The 22385-nt window shown below is 32.8% G+C and overlaps 4 protein-coding genes across 9 annotated transcripts; 1 reads left to right on the top strand and 3 right to left on the bottom strand.

The window, feature by feature from the left end:
- The first annotated feature begins 54 nt into the window (after positions 1–54).
- On the top strand, positions 55–2980 carry LOC104880231 (uncharacterized). Of its 3 annotated transcripts, XM_010656307.3 has the most exons (4): positions 56–258; positions 562–2225; positions 2289–2549; positions 2661–2980. In XM_010656307.3, the coding sequence occupies exons 1-4, from the start codon at positions 183–185 to the stop codon at positions 2748–2750; spliced, it is 2091 nt and encodes a 696-aa protein (XP_010654609.1). In that variant the 5' UTR covers positions 56–182; the 3' UTR covers positions 2751–2980. The 3 variants fall into 3 exon arrangements, with proteins under 3 accessions (XP_010654608.1, XP_010654609.1, XP_010654607.1); XM_010656306.3 differs by having other exon boundaries at positions 55–258; positions 568–2549; XM_010656305.3 differs by having other exon boundaries at positions 562–2549.
- Positions 2981–3448: 468 nt separating this feature from the next.
- Positions 3449–4609, bottom strand: LOC100249745 (protein OXIDATIVE STRESS 3). The gene is made up of 2 exons (XM_002283501.5): positions 4169–4609; positions 3449–3991 (listed from the first exon to the last, which is right to left on the bottom strand). Exons 1-2 carry the CDS (start codon positions 4486–4488, stop codon positions 3706–3708), a joined length of 606 nt encoding a protein of 201 aa, XP_002283537.2. The 5' UTR covers positions 4489–4609; the 3' UTR covers positions 3449–3705.
- An 8516-nt stretch (positions 4610–13125) lies between these two features.
- LOC100256586 (probable disease resistance protein At5g63020) lies at positions 13126–16123 on the bottom strand. The gene is made up of 2 exons (XM_059739478.1): positions 13276–16123; positions 13126–13142 (listed from the first exon to the last, which is right to left on the bottom strand). The coding sequence occupies exon 1, from the start codon at positions 16003–16005 to the stop codon at positions 13672–13674; it is 2334 nt and encodes a 777-aa protein (XP_059595461.1). The 5' UTR covers positions 16006–16123; the 3' UTR covers positions 13126–13142; positions 13276–13671.
- Positions 16124–17622: 1499 nt separating this feature from the next.
- LOC100261682 (uncharacterized) lies at positions 17623–22141 on the bottom strand. Of its 4 annotated transcripts, XM_059739476.1 has the most exons (10): positions 20357–22141; positions 19908–20244; positions 19513–19634; positions 19350–19422; positions 19066–19289; positions 18727–18970; positions 18476–18598; positions 18258–18384; positions 17932–17991; positions 17623–17845 (listed from the first exon to the last, which is right to left on the bottom strand). In XM_059739476.1, the coding sequence occupies exons 1-5, from the start codon at positions 20551–20553 to the stop codon at positions 19083–19085; spliced, it is 936 nt and encodes a 311-aa protein (XP_059595459.1). In that variant the 5' UTR covers positions 20554–22141; the 3' UTR covers positions 17623–17845; positions 17932–17991; positions 18258–18384; positions 18476–18598; positions 18727–18970; positions 19066–19082. The 4 variants fall into 4 exon arrangements, 1 of the variants encoding a protein (XP_059595459.1); XR_009466527.1 differs by having other exon boundaries at positions 19350–20233; positions 20357–22131; XR_009466528.1 differs by lacking the exon at positions 19350–19422 and having other exon boundaries at positions 19513–20244; positions 20357–22130.
- Positions 22142–22385: the final 244 nt, after the last annotated feature.

Here is a 22385-nt window from a genome sequence, read left to right as displayed (position 1 = left end):
CACAACGGTAAAAAAATCCTAGAAAATTTAAATTTCAAAACTCCAACGGTCATCTCCACTTCATCTCTTTCATCCCAAACAGTTACATTTTCTCTCCCTCCAAATCTGCAAGTAAGAGAGAGGAAATATTTCTTCTTCTGTGCCCCGAAGGATAACTGCCAATTGAAGAAAAGTCAAAAGACATGGACGGTTTTGATAGGGGTTTCTCATCATCAATGCATAGTAAACCTTCTTCAATTCTCAAAATCTCAGAATCCGGTAATCTCTCCCTCTCTCTTGTTTTTATTCTGTGATTTTTAGCTGTTCTATTTTTGTTTGGTTGCTGGGAAAAAGGTAGGAAAATGAAAAGAAGTTGAAATGTTTAGTCATGTATCGTTCATTTAGATGTGATCTCAGAAAGTAAAAAATTTCCATTCAACTGTGCTTAATGAATTATTTGAAGCGTGATTTTGTTTAATTTTCCAAAGTTTTCCGAGTAACCAAACAGAGGGGTACTGTTTTCTTGAAATTTTCTTTGGTTTTTAAGATATTGTACTGAGAAAGTTGATTTTTTTTCAAAAGATGCAGTTGGGCTTAATGAGAACAATCCAAACCGTAGTTTTCAGAACCCAAAGAAATCAACTACGAAGAACTTCATGTCACCAACGATTTCTGCAGCTTCCAAGGCTACTCTTCCAAGAAAGAAAATCTTGGCAGAGAGGAATGAAGCTTCTGGATCAATTTTATCAGATGCCCATTTCTCAAAAACCCCACAAGACGCTAAATCACCTGCTGATGTGGGTATCAATGGCTCCGATGGCCCTTTGTGTCGTACCACTCCGTTGTCATATCGGGCTTCTGAATCCGAAGGCGATGATCAGAATTCTGTGCCCGATTCGTCCTCGAGGCCTTATGACCCCTTAACGAATTACCTCTCCCCGAGGCCAAAGTTTCTCAGGTACAATCCCAACAGGCGACGAGAAATTTTCCTTCTCAAGGAAAATGAAATTGAAGACGGAAATGGTCGATTGAGTATCGGCAGAAGTGTTTCTTTTGAATCTCAGAATGCCAGTGATGAGGACGGTGCTCGTGATACTTCTTCTCAAGGAGGCTCTGTACAGCCAGAAGATGAGGAAATTGTTGAAGATGAGGAAGACATTGAGGAGGAAGAGGAGCAGAGAGGTTGGAGTTTGAAAGGGGTATTGAATACTCTGTTTGTATTTGTTCTTTTGGTCCTCTCCACATCATATATATCTTCAATGAATTCTCCCTCTCCCACACCTTCCCCTGCCATGGAAGCTATAGAGGGAATCAAAGATGGCTACTTGAAAATTCAGAGCCATATATTTGGAGCTGCCTCTGTGAAAGGTCTTGAAGATGGACTCTCACAAGCTATAGAGGGTGTTCAAAATGGGTATTTGAAGATTCAGAGCCATATGTTTGGAGCTACCTCTGTGAAGAATTCTGAAAGCGGAAGTGAATTCATGGAGCAACAAGAAGATAGGAAAATGGGTTTGATTGAAGCAAATCAGGGAGCTGTTGAAGGAGAGGTGGCTGGAGATGAAAATGGGGGAGTAGCAGAAGAAACTGATGAACTGGGTCAAGTGGTAGAGTTGCAGCAAGGGGAAGAAAATGAAGATCTTTGTGGCCGGGAAATGGGGAAAACACTGGACGTTTCTGATCGGATGGCTGCAAATTTGGAGTTTCAAGAGAAAACTGCAGAGAAGTTGGAAGCTTTTCAAGATGATCCGATACAGACTCCTGAACCAGTTGTTCCAGGTATTGCAGAAAAAGATGTGATGAATACTGATTCCATTTCTAAAGAGGAACAAGTAGAAGATGATTCAGATGTGGGGGGAGCTGGTAATGAAGAAATGGTTGCAGATGAAATTGAGGGAGTAGAAGACCTTACTAACAAGGAAAATACAAACGTTGGGGTTGCCAATCTTGAACCAGAGGTGAATTTGAAGGAGGGGGTTACTGAACCTGTGGAAACTGATTCAATTCCCAAAGTTGTCATTTGGGCTTCTATATTTGCCATCATTGTGGCACCTTTGGTGTTGGGATTTCATCTCAAGCGGGAAAAAACTCTGAAAAAGGATTCACCCATGACTGTGAATCAGTGTTCTGAGTCTCTGGTAGCAGAGAAAAGCTCAGTAGTAGTGGTACCACCCAATGGGGGTGAGGACCACATTGAGAAAGTTGAGTCCTATGCCGACCCTTCAGTGGAGGAAGCTTCCCAAGAGGTCTCTCACATTGAGAAAGTTGAGTCCTATGCAGACCCTTCAGTGGAGGAAGCTTCCCAAGAGTTCTCTCAAAGCCGAGCGCCAAAAGTGGAGCTACTTGGAGAATATGTGGTTGGGGAGGTCTGTAGTACTCCTAAGATATACAGCATGAAAAGTAGGATGATGATGGAAGGTGAAGAAAGCAACCATTATTCAGTTTCTCAAGAGAAAGGGGGGACTCATTCGATTCCTATTCGCACACAAGCGACTCTCTCAGCTCTTTCCACCATGGATTCCCCTTCATATGGTAGCTTCACTGCTGAGAAATCAATCAGGAAAAAAGAGGTGAGCAAAGGCTTCTATTGAACTCTTTAGTTTTGATCACAATTGATCACAGACCTTTATCATCTATGTACTTAAAATCATGATTTTTTTATTGTTTTGTTGTGAACACAGGACGGCAGAGATGGAGAAGTGAAGAAGATAGTGACAACCCCAGTGAGGCGATCGAGCCGAATCCGCACCCGTGCAATCATGTCTCCATGAGCCACATCTTATCATCTTCAAAATTATTAGCCTGCGCTGTGTACTGTACCATTTGGAACAGCATCCTCTGTTGTTTCATTTTTCAACCAACCCCCCCTAGGAAAATTATGGGAGAGTGTAGGCTCCTTGACAATTCTTATTTGTAGAACTAATCTAATGGGTTGTTGTATTGTAGGAACTGAATTTTTTTATTTCAATTGAAGCAAATTCTGATTAGGTTTGTGCCCCCACTATGACTTGTCTATGTTTCTTTTCATTTTTCTCTTTGAAAGTATCTTCCTTCCTTTTGATCAAATTGAAGATTGGTCTTCAACCTACCCTCAAAATGGAGACATTTTAGATGTTGCAAATATTGAAGTATGGTGTTGAGGGTATGAAGCGACTGATTCCTCTTTCAAATATTAGATTTGAAATTATAACATGACAGAAAGGTCCGTGGTGGATTGATGGAAAAATAGTTGAAAGAATGATCTTTGATCTTTCCTACCATTGCGTGCAGGCCTACAACCCTTCCCACTTTGTGATTGTTGTTGAGTAAGAGCACCCATAGGCCTAGGTTTTGCTCTTCATGAGAAGCCAGCTTCAAAGTGGGAACAGAAAACAGAAGGCAATAGGAAACTGATTACAGGATAATAGGCTTTTCTACGAATATGGAGCAATACTGCACTGATCCATCATAATAGGCTTTTTATAGCCACTTTTGCACCTCCAAATCATGGATGTTTATAAAACAATCAAACATCAGATGGAAATGATTAAAGTCTAAAACCCACAAAATTTTTCGAAGAACAATCTCTCCCTCTCTCTCTCTCTCTCATCCAAAATGAGGAGGTATTTCACAAAAGATCTTAGAACTAAAACATGGATCATGGTCTATCAACTCAAGAGTATAAAATGAAGCTACTACCTTCACAGAAATTGTTTTGAACCATAACTTACAATATTGACAAGTCAATCACAAATTCTTCTGCACAGGAATCATAGGAGGCCTACAGCTATTCACAAAACTGCCTCGTCTACTTAGCAAAGATAGAGATGCAGCAGAACCCCTCTTCTTTGATATAATCGCCCTAGGAAGAGTATATGCCTTGTGGGTATCCAACCCACCTCCATAGCTTTTACATACCTTCATTTTTCTTCTGTAAGGACTCTCTTTCTTTGCTAGATCTTCTATGCTCCTCACACTTGACAGAGATGTAAAAGACTGCGACTTGCCTTCATAATACTTGGAAAGTCCTCTCCTGCATAAATAAGAAAACAATTTCCTTAGCCCACAAATCTAGATTCAGTTCTTGGACATGTGATAACATGCAAATAATCTATTCAATCCAAACAATGATCAGAAAATTAATAACCCCCCAAAAATGCCCATTTCCAAATAATTTTCCCAGTACCCATTCATTAATCAAGCTACTTACTTGATGGGCAGCTGTGCCATGAGCTCTGCTAATTCATACAATGGCCCACTGGAATGGGAAGGAGATACAGATGAATATGAAGTACTTGATGAAGAAGCATCATCTACCAAGTCTGAAGAAGATGCTGATGATCCATGGGAAGTGATTGAATCTTCAAGGGAGGAAGATGATGATCTAGGGTTGTAGTTACTATCATCATCTTCACCATCAGCTTCCATGATAACCCAATTATCATCTCTTTGCTTTGCACCCTTCTCATGATCATATATCATAATTGAACATGGACTCCCAAACACTTGGATGTGGTCACTTTTAGCCATGAGAGCTCAGAACCAACCTTAAGAAGAAAAAGGAAGAAGAAGATGAAGAATAAGAAGAAACTGCAGGTTATAGATTTTGGCAAAGAAACTCTCTTTTATATCTTATACCCAAAAGCTTGGGGGCACATGGAGGGAGCATACATATTCACATGTGATGATAAACTATGAAGGGTACGTGGTATTGGATTAGATGCTTTTACAAAAATGCTTTCTTGACAGCCATAAACATGGAGTTTTTGTGATTTCTCCCTAAAATAATGACACGTGTCACATGGGTTTCGAGATCCTTCCAATGGGTTAGCAATGAAATATTGGTTAATTTAGAAATATTTATGCTAAGATAAGATAATCCTCACATTCAAATGTGATCCAATGCAATTAATATACTAATCTTATAAATATAACTTTATTTTCATATTTTCCTTTTATGAAAAATACCTGATAAAAATAAAAGTAAAAAAATAGTTATGAAAGTCTTTTTTTTTATCTTCATATCATTTGACATATTTAATAAATGGAGATTATGTTTTTAAAATATAGGGATTGTATTATCCATTTTGACATAAATATTTTTGAAAGCAAAATAATGGAAAATATTTATTTTCTAGAAAACAAATATTATTTTTGATGTTTTCATCATTCATGGATTTTATAAGTTGAATTTTTTAATTTATAAAATAATATAATATAATTTTGAGAGGCAATGGGGGTATGGAGATCCCATGTGGTGGGGTGTAGTTGTAGTAAAGAAAAGGGTCTTCCTCACTCAAATAGAGTTTCTTGTTTTCAATTTTAATTCAAAATAGAAAAAGAGTTCAATGCCTTATCTTGAGATTCCACATTATCTTCTCCCATATATGGTTTGAATTCCATGACTTTGACAATGTACAATGGAGCAAGTGGATAAGCTCTATGGCCTTGAAGCCATCCACTATGAGTCACCATCTCTTCCCACACACCAAACATTTTCATTATTTTAGTTGTGAGAATCCTTTGTCAAGATTTGTGTCAACCCAAAAAAGTTGTTCTAGATTGTAGATATCCAACAAATAGGATAAGTTTAGAGGCTTTGAATATTTGAGAAAATTTTTATTTTTATTTTTTTAATATTTATTTTTAAAAGCTCTCACATCACCAACCTTATAAGAAGCATAGATTATTTTTGTCTCTATACTCACCAACCAGATAACAAAAACAATGAAGACATCAATAAAATATGGTAATTTTTCAAAGGGGTGGCTTCAATTCTATGGGCAGAATATAAAACACTTGTTTTGGGTTTCTTTGTGTCATTGTGGGAAGCATATATAAATGGTGTGCAAATCAAATTTGGACCCATGTTCTACTTTGTAGATAAGATAACTCAAGGGTGTTATTTTTTATTTATTTTTTACACATTTTATAAGATGATATGGATGGAGGGATATGGGTATGAATTTAGTTGAACAATTTGCCACGTGTCATGTATCATTACATTCATTGGATGGACCTGTTTAGTAGCAATAGTTAAAAAGGAAAAATATAAATAAATAATTTTTAAAAAAAATTCCCAATTTTGTTTTTACTTTTACACATTTTTTAATAGATTCATATACTAAAAAAAAAAGTGTCCTCTTCATTTATGTGGAGAGAATGGTTCAATCCGAGACTTTCTATTAAACTAATCTGATATCAAGTTAAAGTATCAATTTTCTTAAAAACTTATAGAATTTAGATTTAACTTTTACTCTTTATCAAACTTACTTTATATTTCATTTTCCTATTTTTTGTTTTTTAAAAGTATTTTAAGCTTAAATATAATACCCTTTCTTAAACGATAAAATCACAAAATAATCTTTTACGTCTCATTCAAATAAAAATGTGCATGTCTTTTTGTTGGTGGTTTGTTTTTAAAAACAAATAAAACATTTATTTTGAAATAAACATATTTTAATTATTTTAAAAAAATATTATAAAAGTAAAAATAATTATAAATAAATCAGTAAAAATAATAAAAAATTATTCCTAAAAATATTTAAAAACATTAAAAAAACATTTCAAATGCTATAAAAACTTTATGCTCCAAACATGACCAAAAAATGAGAAGGAAAAATATCAATCATTGTTTTACTTGCAATAAACTTAAAAAATATTATTTTATACCCATGACCATAATTAAAAAAATATTATAAAAGTAAAAATAATTATAAATAAATCAGTAAAAATAATAAAAAATTATTCCTAAAAATATTTAAAAACATTAAAAAAATATTTCAAATGCTATAAAAACTTTATGCTCCAAACATGACCCAAAAAATGAGAAGGAAAAATATCAATCATTGTTTTACTTGCAATAAACTTAAAAAATATTATTTTATACCCATGACCAAAAATGGATTCTGTTCCAAATGTGAAGAGGCCACCACATTCTCTGACAAGGAAGAAAAAAAGGGAGTGGATGTGTATCTGTTTTCTCAACTTGTATGAAATGAATTCCATGTTTAGTAATTTAATAATCTGTGTTTGAAAATGGGAATACACCCAAAGAACAAAGCAACATGATATATGCAGCAGAAGAAACTGGCGTGAGGAACACTTCTCATAAAAGCCCTAAAAGTTCAAACCAGTACAGGGGTGGGGGAACATCATGAGCCAGCTTGTAGGTCCCAAAGAGATAAAGGAAGTTGACTTCTTATTATTGTGAGGATGCCTGCAGGGGGAAGGGGGATGAAGATAGAGGCTGGAGCCTGGAAGAGCCTTTGAGGGGTTGCTAACCCTCCACCACACAATCTTATGTATATATCTCTCAAGGATTAGGTGATTGGGGTAGGCCTCACCTTCCAATCTTATCTATCATTCTACGTGCCCACTCAAAACCTTCAACATCCCTATCCCATCGAGCCCCATTGAGCCCCATTGAGCCCATCAAGCCATCACTGTTCTTTTCTACAAAAAGGGTTCTTTACAGGGTCCCACAAGTTTACTTTATTGGTAATTAAAAAAATTTGATACAATTCGTCAAACATCAATCGTGATTTAAGTTGTCCAACCCTCGATTAAGCATATTCTTGGAAAAACATGTCAATCGGGCAACATCACGTCTCGTCCTGGGAGCTCATTTACTTATTGAATGATATGCGAAAATACCTCCTCCATAACTCATTTAAATTTAAATATTAATTAATTTAATTATAATTTTTTTTTTATTATTAAATGAGTTAAAAAGTTATAATATACTTACTTTGTTTAATAATTATATCATATTTAATTTGATAATTGGGTTGACTTATTTAATAAAATTTTTAAACTTTGACACGACCCACCAATAAGAATTATCACTCCTAAATACTAAATTTTCCCATTCACTTTTTAATGATAAAAATTACAAGTTGGATATGCGACTTAATAATATCCTAAGATTTTCCTCATTATAATGCCTTGTTGTTGATTAGGTCAAACCCCCTTTATTAAGCATTAATTACGAGCCACGTCTTTGTGTCTGGGGTGCGCCGAACACTTGGGACCGACCCACATTCCTCATCCGCCACCTTTAATTGACCGACCATGCAATATTTACGAGTATTTTGAATGGTATATGGTGTGAGACTTTTTAATTCTATACGAAACCCAGCTAGTATTGATGCTAATTCAACTTCTTTCCTTTCCCTAGTTTTCTCAGTCACCAAACAGAGGGCGGAATTGTTTAATTCAAATATTTGGGACGACTTGTTGGCCTACTCCGTATGGGTAACTTCCCTATTGACCTAAGCTCAAGGATGAAAATATCGGTAATCACGGATATATCGGTACTTCGATTTTACGGATATATCGAATATATCGGAGATATATCGGCGGATATTTTGGAAAAAAATATTGGTGCTTAAAATTGTTAAAAACTCATGAAAATGTAAAGAAAACCTCATAATAATATAATTAGAAGTATAATAGACATTTTAAAGTTATTTTATTGAAAATTTTGATATATATATAACATGATTTATCATATTTGATAATAATATTGTATGCATCGATAAAAATATGAATTTTATAAGTGTACATTTATTATTAAATTACATATAATATTATGATATTTGATTACAATATGTCTAATTTTAAAATATATATTAATATTAGAATATGATCCATTTAATTCAATTGTATTAAACAATATAAAATAAATTATAATATATATATATATATATATATATATATATAATTTTTATATTTTTGGTAATTAATTAAAAGAAAATTTTGCTTTTAATTATAAAATAATTATAATTAATTTGCTCTTTAAAATATTCATTTAACATTTTCTTTATATAAAGACTTTAAGTATATATATGTTTAATGCACTTTATGTCAGAAGGGCTAGTTAGCCCAGATGGCAAGAAGGCTGAACCCTAAACCTTTTGGTTTGGGGTTCAAATCCCCTCGGAAGCAATTTGTTTGGGGAGGTGCACTGTAGCGGACACTGTAGCACATTTGACTTTCACTGTAGCGCGTTGACTCGTTGACCCCCGTTGACCAGGCGATATATCGAGTAAAATCGCCGATTTCTCGCCAAAATCTCTGATCGCGATAAATAGCCGATTTCTCGAGATTTATCCCGAAAAATCGTCTGGCCGATATTTCTGTAAGAAAAATTGTGTCGATACCCTTCGACACACGATATTTCGGCGAAATAGCGACATTTTCCTCCTTGCCTAAGCTAGCCTGGAGATGAGGATGACCTTCCTCTGTTCTAGAAGAACTCTTCATGCCGCCGACCCTTCGGAAGAAGATAGAATTCATCACATTTGAGCAGTTAAGAACTAGTAGTGTGACCGGGAGTGTTTTAAGGAGAATTACTGTATTTTTTCAAATAATATTTTAAGTGATTTTTTAAGTTTTTGAAAATATTTTCTAAATTTTATTAAATATCTTATTATCGTTTGATAATATTTTAAAAAATATTTTTAGTTTTAAAATTATTTTTTTAAAAATTAGGGGTGTATTTAGTCATTTTTAAAAAATTTATTTTTTATTCTTTAACTTTTAAAACTGTTTTTAAAAATAATTTTCAAAATACCGACAAAAGACTTATATTTTTCTTTTACTTTTAAAAATCAATAAAAATAATTTTTACTTGTTTTTTAAATATTATTCTCTATTTCATTCAATATTTAAAAATAAATTTTGTTTTTAAAAATTTAAAATTATTTTTAAATCCAGGTATCAAACCGATATTAGATTTTTGATAAAATTTTAAAAATATTTTTAAAAACTTGAAAAATTATTTATAGGATTAAAAAATTATTTTCAAAAAAAGTATCCCACTAAAAATACTTGGGAATCTAGAATCTAGTTGTGCATGGCCATATGAGTTGCTTAAACTTTAAGCGGGATCAACCCAGATCGAGTATGAACTCAGCAAAAATTCACTTCTCGCTTTTTCCAAACAACACTTTGAATCTTGTGTCACATCTACTTTCTCCTTCTTTTGGAGTTTGTTGCCTGTAAGTTTCTGCAAAGGCAGAAGAAATAAGATGCTACTACCCTCACCATAAATGTCACATTCTTGGTCCCTACCCTAAAATAACTTACAGGACCCCAGCAACTCACCACCCATTCCCATGTTTTATTGTTTCACAAATCCCTGAAATCACCAAATCATTTAGGGCATGTAGCACCATGTAAAATTAGGTTACCGATATATTCATTATTAGAACTAATATTCTCATTCTTATGTTTAATATATAAAAGTTATTTTTATATATTAAATAATATAATATAATATTTTTTTATAAAGTTTAAATATTTTAATAATGAATATTAATAATAATAAATAAATAATTATTTATGAAGTTTTAAAATTTTAAACAATTTTCAAATAATATTAGACATGAAAAAGATTTCATATTTTTTTAATAATAAATATTTGAATGTAATATAATTTTTATTTTAAGTAAATATCAAACATTAAAAAATAATATTTTTTATTTATTTATTTTGTTAATAACTTAGTAAATCATATTGGTATTAATATTTAAAGATATTATATCCCAATCAAAATAATATCTTAATATATCCATATGCTTATTATATCCTAGTGGAATATGATATCATAGGTAAAGGGATGATAATTTGTGTTGGTGGGTCAAATTCTACTAAATAAATTAATCGAAACATGCTATAAATAATAATAGGATAATTGTATCTAAAAGGTATATGAATGTGATAATGATTTTTATTTTTTTTGAGTTTACTTTCAATATTAAATAATTAAAACCATTGTTTACATGTGCATAAATGCCAATTATTATTATTTTACTTTTTATTTTTTTATATATTATTATTATTATTATTGAACAATTAATGAAAAATAAATTAAGATAATAGTGACAACTTGAAAAAGAAAATAAAAACAAAACAAAAACTATATGAATATCATATAGACTTTAAGAAATATTTTATTTATTATTTTTTAAAATTTTCTTGAAATCTTAATATACTAATCATCAAGTTGTAGACTTATCACATCCATCATCCAATTGCATAATAAACTTCTATCTTTTGGAGTTTTGGGTCAAAATGACCCAATATACAAAAAAACGTAAAAATAAAAATATTAGGTCCTCTAACCACTTTATGAAATTTATTTTCAAATTGACCTATTTGGTGCCACGTAAGAGTTATATCACAGAAATATATATTTTTTTCAAAATTTTAGTGAAAGCCTTAATTGTTAAATGGAGCTTCATTTTTTTAACTGAAATTATAATTGCCAATTGAGGTTTTAGTTTTTTAATTGAAGTCACAGTTGTCAATTGATGCTTCATTTTTTAACTAAAGCCTCAATTGCCAATTGAGACTTCAATTATTTATTTATTTTACTTTAAAATTTAATTAAAAACTATTAAATTATTGAAATTAAAAATATATATTTTAATAATAAATTATTTATATTCAAACTTAAGAATTTAGTATTACTTCAATTAACATAAATTGATAAATAGAGGATATTATAAATGAATATTTTATTTATTAATAAATTAATAATCTTAAAATAATAAATTTGTATAAGATATAAAATTGTATAATTTATTAATTTAAGATATTTAATTTATATTTTTTAAACATATTAATTTATTTGTATTATGTCAAATTTATCTATAGGTTCTCTCCTTGTGGAGGCATATAAGATTATATATGTTTTTTTCCATTATATAAATGTTTAGTGGGTATTTTTTGTGACTTTCATAAAACTACTAAAAATTATATTTTATAGTAGACTTTTTCTAGTTAATTACTTAATAGTATACTATTATTTCAATAAAGATAAATTTGTTTGTAATATAAATAAATTAATCTCTTAAAAAACAACAAATTAAATATCTTAAATTAATAAATTATAAAATTTTATATCTTATTTGTATGTCATATAATTTTATTATTTTAAGATTATTAATTTATTGATAAATAAAATATTCATTTATTGTATTATATTTATCAATTTGCGTTTATTGAAGTAATACTATAATATATTTTTAATTTTAATAATAAGTTGTAATTTAATAATTTTTTATTAAATTTAAAAGTAAAAAAAAACATATTAACTACCTTAATTGATAACTACAACTTAGGAGTATACTATTATTTTGATAAAGATAAATTTTTTATAATACAAATAAATTAATATCTTAAAAAACAACAAATTAAATATCTTAAATTAATAAATTATATAATTTTATATCTTATTTATATGTTATATAAATTTATTATTTTAAGATTATTAATAAATAAAATATGCATTTATAATATCTTTTATTCATCAATTTATATTTGTTGAAGTAGATTCTTAACCTTAAATATAAATAATTTATTATTAAAGTATATATTTTTAATTTTAATAATAAATTATAATTTAATAGTTTTTAAATAAATTAAAAAAAAAAAAAATTTTAACTGAAGCTTCAATTGAAGCTTTATTATATAATTTTATATCTTATTTATATAATATTTAGCCGTTAATTTTTTAAATTTCAAACCCTTGGAACCTTGAAATTCAAATCATTGAAGATTAAAAGTTTGTTCTATTTTTGAGAACAAAAAAAAGGAAAATATGTTTGATAGTTAGAAAACATAGTTTTTTTTATATATATAAATAAAAACTATGGAGTTTTTTTATACCATTTTTTAGTTGTTTTCATATTATTATTATTATTATTTTTTTTCTAGGGTTCTTTTTAAATAATTATATAAATAAAAATGATTAAAAATAAAATACTGTGTATAAAAAAACCACTTTTAAAAAATATTTAAAACCATAGAAAACAAATAAGTTAAGAATATTTCAAGTTTTTAAATAGATTTTTGTTTTGCAAGACCAAATAAACTTGTAGTTCTATTTTTTTTTTTTAAAAATTGATTTTTTGAAGAAGTTATTGTATATATTTGGTATTGTGCATTTGATCATATTTGGCATTTTATGGAGGTTTTTGCCCTAAGACAACATTTGGAAAGCAAGAATGGTCAAATTTTACAGATAAAGCACATTGAGGCAATAGAAATATATAAAACTGATCACCATACAAAAGGTTGTTTCTTTTCAACAATTATTTATGCTATTCTTGCTATGCATTCCCTCAACAATTGTAAGAAGGTCTTCTCCACCAAACGTTCTTCAAAAACTTGTCCTACAAAAACAATCATTCATTTTCCTATCATGAGACTCTCACCTCTTTCACAATTTTTCGTTGCTTGAACAAAATTTATATGCAAACATCTCTCATAACATAAAACAAATGGAAGCAAAAACGAAAAATGTACCTGGGAGAGGAAGACCAATGGGTTTCTCAGAAAATAGAGAGGAAAGGAAATGAAGGAAACCCAACAATTCCTGCAAACCTCCATGACATAGAACTCTAATACTCTTCTTTGAAATACGGAGTGAAAATGCGCTTGAGGTTGTCATCCTCCCACTCCAACTCCTCCCACCAGGTTAGATGCCCCTCAATTTCTTTTAAAGTGTTGGTGGCACTATTGGAATTCAATGGCAATTTCCTTAGATTTGGACATCTAATCACATGGATCTTTTTGAGGGAAGGAAATGGCAAGGCCCGCTTGTAGATACTCTTCAGATTTGGGAGATCATCCAACCATAACGTCACTAGTCTTGAGAATATGCTGAGATTTTGTTGGTCAATTTCTGAGTCTCCATACTCATCACTCCCTATAATTTCTTCCATAGTCAAGGCTTGGAGCATAAATAAGCCAGGTTAGGTCCAAGAATCGACACCCCAAAATAAACACCTTAACAAGGTTGTGGAAGTTTGAGTTTGAGATATGACCTCGAGACAGTCCCATATTTATTTTAACACGTTCCAAATCATCACAACGATCAAATCCAAGCACAGTGAGTGTTTGCAAAGTCGAAAGTGGCAGCTCCACCACCTTCAAACCTGGGCACGCCATCAGGTTTAGCTCTCGTATGCGCTTCTGCAGCATCAAGGAGGTGAGATATTTTTGAACAGCTGGGACTGTAAATAAGCTGATACTTATCCAACTCAGGTATTCCAAGCACTCCATCTCCTGCAACACTCCAACTGCATCATATTCCATAATATCCGAGAAAAAGAAGTGCATCATTCTAAACATCTGCAAATTTAGAAGGCAAGATATCACATTTGATGGAATTACTTCAAGCCCCTCTACATAGTCTAACATCAAACACCTCAGTTTTGTCAAATTCTTCAGCTCTTTAGGCATCATTTTTATTCTCGTCCATTCTAGATTTAGATATTCCAAACTCTCTAATTTACAAATCTCCAAAGGTAACTCTACTAAATTTGCATTATTTGACAAATTCAAAACTCTTATGACAGGCATGAATTGGAAGAATCCAATTGGAAGTGACTTCATGTTACTATGTCTCAAAATCAAAGTTTGGAGATTGAGGAAACGGGGTGATAGAGAGAGTCCTTCATTGATATTAGAATGCCATAGTGAAATCCGTTGAGCTTCTTTCCATTTCACAATTTCATATGCTTCAATCAACTCAACATGTTCTAGTACAAAACTTTTGTGATTTTCTTCCCCAGATTCACATGATAACCAAAGAGCCATGTCACGGATCACATCATGCATCTTACAAGTGTATTCCGATACATCACCTTCCAAGAGACATGCAAGTTTTAAGCTTCTAATAATCTCATCTCCTTGGTTGCGTGCTTTGTGTATATCAGCAAATTTGTTCAGAAACCCCTCCCCGATCCAAAGATCTATGAGTTCTTCATTCCAAATTTCATGGTCTTCGGGGAATAAAGAACAATATAGGAAACATGATTTGATGATAGGATTGTACAAGTGATCGTAACTGAATTTCAAAATTGGAAATACATGATCTCCCATACCTGAAAACTCTGCTGGGTAACTCTTCAGCATTTGTAATGCTTGCTCCCACTCCCGAGGAGTTTTCATGCTAGCCATGGATCGCCCAATGACGATGAGGGCAAGTGGCAGTCCTTTACATTCTTCAACAACAATCTTAGCAAGCCTTTTTATATCCGGATGTGAATTCAGGATATTCTCACCAACCTTATCACAGAACAGAGAAAATGCTTCATCCGGTGTCAAACACTCTACCCTCATCCTCTTATGAACTTCCATTTCATCGCATACTCGTTCAGATCTCGTAGTGAGTACTACTCTGGACTTCGTTTGATCACTCAAATCAGGGATCCCCACCTCCAAGAGATCGAGTCGCTCCCACATATCATCAAGCAATATCACAAAGTTTTTGGCTTTCAACAACTTGAATATTTCTGCAGTCTTCTCCTCCTTGCTACTACTCTTCCAGTTGTGCTCTGGGGTCGTTAATTTCTTCAGAATCACTTCTTGAATTTTTTCTATGCTGATTGGTTTCGACACCACTACCCATATCACCACATCAAAATCGTTACTTTTACCAAAATACTCATTATTGATTTTCCGCAAGAGGGTCGTTTTTCCAACACCCCCAATTCCATACAACCCAATACTTCTTACTTGCTCATCTTCCAGGCATCTCCGAACCTTCTCGAACATCAAGTCTAAGCCCACAGTCTTCCCCATCGGCCTCTCATCCACCGGAGCACGAGGCAACCTATCAGTCACAACATCAAAATGCCCTTTGTCCGTTAATTCAGTCACAGCATTAATCTTTTCAGTCACAGTCTTCCCCAGCCTGTATCTTGACCTACAATTCTTGGGACAGGTTCCGAGACATTTCTGTTGGATTTCTTGACGCCCATTTTGCAATATTTCTTCCACTTCTTCTTCCATGGCTTGTACAGCGCTGAGCCAACCACCCACTTCATTCTTACGCCTACGCTGTGGTACCTCCTCCTTCTCCTCACGCTCAACTTCTGCCATCACATCCGTTCTTAAGTTGCTCAGTTCCTTCGTCAAGCGCTCCAGAGAGTTGAGATTTTTTTCAAGCTCACGAATATAAACTACACGCTTGGCGGTGCAATCCCACAAGCGGGTGGCGACGTCCAAGATTGGGCTCACACAATCCATTGCTTGAGGGGATGACAGGAAAAAGATGAGTTTGAAAGACGACTGAAGAACTCAAAAGAGAAGAGATGGGTGAGTTGCCTTAATGGATCTGATGAACAACAGTTCCTTAACAGCCCACCAAAATAGAAAAGAAAAAAAGAAAGAAAAAAGATTCCCCGCATCAAAACTTTTTGGTGGGTAGACTATGCAAGACGCGTTGGTGGGTCATTGTGGTAGACAATCTGTAATGGGAATCCAAAGAGATAGATGGGAGTGTTGGTTCTCCTGTCCCACATTTGCTGCTTTCTTCTTGTTTTCTCATTCTTAGCCTGAAAAGATTCTGACCAGTCATGCTCTGCTCCTTTTGGTAATTATGATTAATTTTCTGGACACCTGAACATCAACTGTTAAGAGAGATTTTTGGTACCCAGAAAGAAATTTTTTGCAGCTATAATTGTGGAGATTAGTGAACATTAATTTCATGGATTATGCAAGACATTTTAGCAGGCAGTAAATTGTGGCCTGTTCCTGTAAAGGAGATGTTTACTTTATGTTGGGTTCCGCCCCTTTTTCTTCTTTTTCATCTTTTCCATGTGAGTGCCCCTACTGTTTGCTTTCATCATTGAAGCCCCCTTTTCAATTCTTATCCTTTCTTTTGAACTCAGTGAGTTGTAAGTTGCATGAATGATGTATATCAAATAAAAGAATTTGAAATTCCTTTATGTGTTTTCCGCTTATGTATTTTCAGGATCCAAACTAAATATAAAGATTTCAATAGAAAAATAAAAACCTGTCAATAACCTTTTTTTTATGCATAAGTAAAAATTTTAAACTAATTTTGATTTAATATTTAATTAATTTTTGGCATTTTCATCTATTAGTTTTTCATTTTTTGTTATGAATCTTTTGACCATTTTTATATTTTTTAAAATAAAGTTTTGTAGTAAAAGTTTTTGACATTTTCTTTTGATTTTCCTTCATTTTCTTATTAACTAAACAATTGTATGGAGTATAATCTCACAAACACGAGTGACTAGATTTTACTATTATAAAAGGAAGAAGCTAAGATTAAAAGGTAGTCTTGAATGAATTGATTAACTTGAGAAAAATATTATCTTTCAGTTTCCTTTAATAAAGAATATAAAAAATTCTTAATCAATTCGCCAAATAGTTAATATTGATAAAATGAGATATTTTCATTATAAGATCTATTAGAAGACAGTTAAAGATAAATTGCACTTAATTGTGAATAATTGATCAAAGCAATTAAGATTCATAATTTGAGATTTTAATGGATTTAAATTTAAAGTTAAATTAAATATCGGTTTAGATGAAATTTTAAGGTCTTCAACCTAACTTGATAAATTATAAATATTATTGGCTTTTTAATATCGAAATTGATTTATAGTGAATTCAAAATCCGAGTATTTTTTTCATTAATATATTTTGTTCTAATTTTGATCAATTTCATTTCTTCATTTAAAACCGATATTTTTCAACTCTTATATATGATTTTTCACCATCCCACCTTTTGATCATCACCATCTCAATTCACACCATATTCTTTCTGGGCTAAAGCTATTTGTTTAAGCAAAATCTACTTTAGAATGGTAGAATTATTTGTCTTGACACTACGAATTTGATCATCACCAATGAATATATGTAAGCATCCACATGTTCATAGAAATGTATACATGTCATGTTCAAGTGATCAATGGACAACACGTTAGCATTAACCATTTATTTTTGAGATAGCAGAGGATGCATCCTGTTGGTTGCTCATTGTCTGAACTTCCATCTTCTTGCTTCTTTTCAGTTGTTTTACAACATCTAGTCGCTCGGAGGAATATGGAGATGGGATCTAATATCCAGTATCATCAATGAAACAGGATTAGCAGAAAGAAAGGATAAGACCATAAATGTGAGGGAAAGGGTGACAAGAATTACCAAGGATGGCATGTACTTATTTATAGCTGCTAAGATGGCCGCATGCCCTACAACAGATACCTGGATCACAGAAAAAGATAAAAGGATTTTAAAGCACCTCTCTTGTGATTATTTTGACAGTTGATGCAAGCCCAGATAAATTGTCTTCTATGGCAATTATAATTCATTTTGTCTGATCAAAAGTCACAAACATGGATAAGAAAAGAGAAAGCGAACTGCTACTTCAGCCAATGATGAAAGATAAAAAATTGGAGAATAAAGAGTTGATGAGTAGGTGATTACAGGGAGTAGCATTACAGTTGTAACTGGGATAAGTGAAGCAATACCAGCTAGTGTTTGTTTTAGCTTCTTTCTTTCCCTTTCTGTAATCCTGCGGCCACGCATTTGCTTTAGCAGAAGCTCCAGAGAAGCCATGATGTCTATGAAGAGCAGCTGAGTGCCCATCCATATATCCTTAAACACAGTTCAATTTGAAGCATTAGCATCTGAACTTTGACATGGTTTTTTTTTACCAATCATCGAGTCAGATGATCATTGGACTTACAGAGCTTGTAGATATCAACTTCATGCTGGATTTCCTGAGTAAAATTTGATGCAGAGCCTCTGATTCAGCTGTCCTTCCTGCCTCCACCAGGGTTCTTGTCTCTGTCCCCACTTTGCAGCTAGCCTGCCAGCAGCAAATTATGGTAATTGTTGCCTAAAATTGTGTATTGCAGTCATTTATTTACGAAGAATAATTTCAGAATGTTGTTTCACAGTTGTTGTTGGGTCCATCTATCCACTGAGGACTCATACCTTGCTCAGTTTATTCCCAGACTGAGGTTTTTTTTTGGATTTCCCCTTGCCATTAAGTCGGTCACCTTCTGTTGTGCTTCCAAGGTTAGAGATGAACTTGTAGTGCTTTTAGTTCCAATGGATTGTGTTGGGTCAAGGGCATTTCTTTCTGTAATCTTCTGCAGCTGACTGCTTGAGAAATCGGTACCCTGATCTATCATAGGCAGCCCAGTAGTCTTCCAGACAACTAGTAAGTAGGCTCTGACTGAAAAAAAATAAAATAAAATAAAAAGTTAAAATAAATCAACAATCATGGCAACTTCAGGAAAGAAAATTTAAAATTGAGATTATGCTTACTACCTTCAGAGCAAGAATGCCTACAAGTCTGCATTTAAGGGCTGCTGAGTTGAACTGCTGAAATGTGCAAACCCAGAGAAAACATCACAGCAAACCGTAAAAACAGTATGTAAAATAATCTCTTTCTCTGCTTGGATGGCATGCGGTTTGGAACTCCTTCTCTCTTGATTGAATCCGAAAGAAAATGCAGCATAAAAATCAAGCCATCCAATTTCATCAGCTACTACCTGTAAAGGGAGTTTGAATATTTTCACATCCCTATTGTAAGTGTATCAAAACTAACTGACCTCCATGAAAAGTTGATACACAGAGAGTGAAGAAAACTTGGGGTAAATGAAAAGGCTACCGCACTCCAAGTAACTGAAATCAAAGCATTGAACCTATTGGAGTCTTAAGGATAAAGTTGAGAAGTTTAAGAGGGTTATAGAAAAAAAATGCAGAGTGATGCACCTGAGGAAGTCCTTAACCTGCTCATCAAGATCCTTTATTCCCATTCCTGAGAAGAATAATCTTGTTTTTCTTCCCAGAAATGCAAAAATTCCTAGAGTAGCCAGACAATTACTCTCTTGAACCTGTCAACCATTAATAGACAAAGGTAAGACCAGGGCTTAGAACATTAGAAATACTTCCCTTAGCATTCAAATATTCACAATTCCGAATGAGGGATCGACATTTGGGATGATAACCATATGTTTGCTTCTGTAGAACTTGCACACTTAGCTTTGATGGATTCCTTTAGAACAAACTCTTATGGTCCAGTAAATTGAAAATGAAACTATCTAGGGATTGTCCAAGAGTGTCCATGACAAAGGCCAGGAGGTTATTGCATGAATCACTGAACTGACCTTGTCTTGAAAAGTCTGAAGGCCTGAAAATACACTTTCTCTGCGAATTGCTTTAGCGAGTTTTTTCTGAGCCAAACCAATCCAAAATTCTACATCTTCACTTTTCTGGCTAAGCTGAATCTTTGTACCAAAATTATACAGGAACTCCCGTTCAAAACCTGCCTCAGTGGCCAACTGGTACAATTTATCCACTGAAACAAGACTGTGTGACAAATTCATGAGATCTATTAATGCGTCCTCAATAGACGATATAAACAAGGGGCAGGAAATATGGTCAGAACCCAATTTTCCTACTGCCACACGGCAGCTTATAGCCAGAATAATCCCTGCAACACCACTGAAAATTATTGTGTTTTATACTATTTTTCCAATTCAAGGTACTAGATGAAAAAATAAACCTGTGAGAGCAGTGGGAATTTGTCCAAGATTTAAGAATTCTGTGAGCTAACCTTCCAGCATATTCCATAGACCACTTCTTCAACAATGGAATGAAAAATCCCGCTATACGTGGCAGTTCCACCATTCTAAACCATTCAACCAATTTTGGGTGCCTTGTCTTCAACCGGCTTTCTATGTTTTGCTTGACCGAGTTTATCATTGGGGACAAGCTGAATGAAATGAAGGAACAAAATGTTAGTCGTAGCATACAAGGTTGCAATCACCGTTTGCCTTTGAAGTGAGGAAGAGACATCAAAACTGAGCCACAAGTGATGGAATATCATGTATGGAAGTTCAAACAAAACTTCAAAAAGATGTTTTCAGGCATAGCATGTGCAAGTTTCACTAGTTAACCAACTACAACTTCCAGGACTAAAGCAAATCCATTAACATTAGACTTCTAAAAGACGATTTTAGAACTTACATCTCACGAACTAGAGAAGGACTGTTGCAGCGTCCATGAGAAAGAATGAATTCCAGTTCAATTGCAGTTCTTAATAAAGCATAAACTGCTACCTGTCCTACCACAATGGTATAATTCTTATTTAAATTTATCTTGCCAACAAGAAAGTCATAAAAGTACAAGCATGATACTCTGTATCAGTTTATGGAGGAAGAACCCTAATCACTTAGTGCTAATGGCTTTTGTGTAAGTGCATACCTGATGGGCAATGCGCTTATGCCAGGCATGCACATCAACTGCCACCCAAGCCATTGCTAGCTCTGGACGGCTTCTAGCCAATTTAAAAGATTCAACCGTGTGGGAAAAGCTCCTAGCAGACTCATGCAATACCCACACAAGACAATTCACCCGATTGAATTCCATTTTGGTACTGATAGCTTTAACCTGAGGAGGCACTTTCTCATTATTGGTTTGATCAGAATAAGCTGAAGAAACCATGGATGATGGCACCCCAGAAGAAAACCACATTGATGAATAAGTGGAATATGTAATCAAAATTCTGTTCTTCTTGCCATTGAACTTTGAAGAATAAGGTGCATTGCTCCTTACTGTTCTTCTGTCCTCTGATTCAAAGTTTCTGGGGCACAAAAAAAAATCATGAATCTTTTAGTCCTGGAATTCAGAAGGCAATGTAATGCTATAATTAAAACAAAATACATGGAAGCTTCATTTTTTTTTTCCAAGTCCAAGACCAAATGTTTGGATATAAAAACATCTTTGCAACCTTCCTACCTTTCTGGGCAGTTGATTTACATATAGATATGGAACACCAATGTAGATTTGACAAAGTTAAAAATAATTTTGGCTTTGATCGTGTTGACTAGCGCGTGGTAGTGCTTTGATATTGATAATATTTAGTCGATAATTTTCAAAATTTCAAATCTTCATTGGAAACTTGAAATTCAAATCATTGAAGATTAAAGGTTTGTTCTATTTTTTAGAACAAAAAAAAAAATATGTTTGATAGTTAGAAAAAAAAAAGGCTTATGTAGGTGTGGGTCTCCTGAGTAGCAATGGGATCGATATTGCTTTCAAACTCAGTGACTTGTATTCATATATATGTTAATTACTAATATACATTTTGGTACATTATCATCCAAGAGACCATTAAAGCTAAGGCTCATGATGATCTCAAGTCCTTGGTTATAACCCAAACACCCCTCCCAAATCCAATCTATTGATATAATTTGGAAGTTGGGAATGATATTGAAAACAAGATTTCACAATGGGAAACAAACATACGATATGAAGCCCATACTTCATCACTTGTGTGGCTTTCTCAAAGCAGTTTTTCTGTTATCCATTGTTCATTCAAAAGGAATATAAATAAATATATTTATATTCATTTATTTTAAAATTTTAAAACATGCTTTATTTAATTTTAAATAAAAATTAAATCATTTATATTATTTATATAAAATAAAATATTTTATTTGAGATTTAATTTTAAAATTTTTAATATAAATTTATGATGATAATTTTTTGCTATTGACATTAATTTATTTAAATAATTTAAAATATTAAAAATCATATTAAAAATTTATCTTGTTAAATTAATTTTAATTTATAAAATATTA

Source organism: Vitis vinifera, chromosome 9, assembly GCF_030704535.1.
Source record: "Vitis vinifera cultivar Pinot Noir 40024 chromosome 9, ASM3070453v1".
NCBI lineage: Eukaryota > Viridiplantae > Streptophyta > Magnoliopsida > Vitales > Vitaceae > Vitis > Vitis vinifera.
Note: the sequence above shows the minus strand (reverse complement) of the source record. Positions and strands in the feature narration are given on the sequence as shown.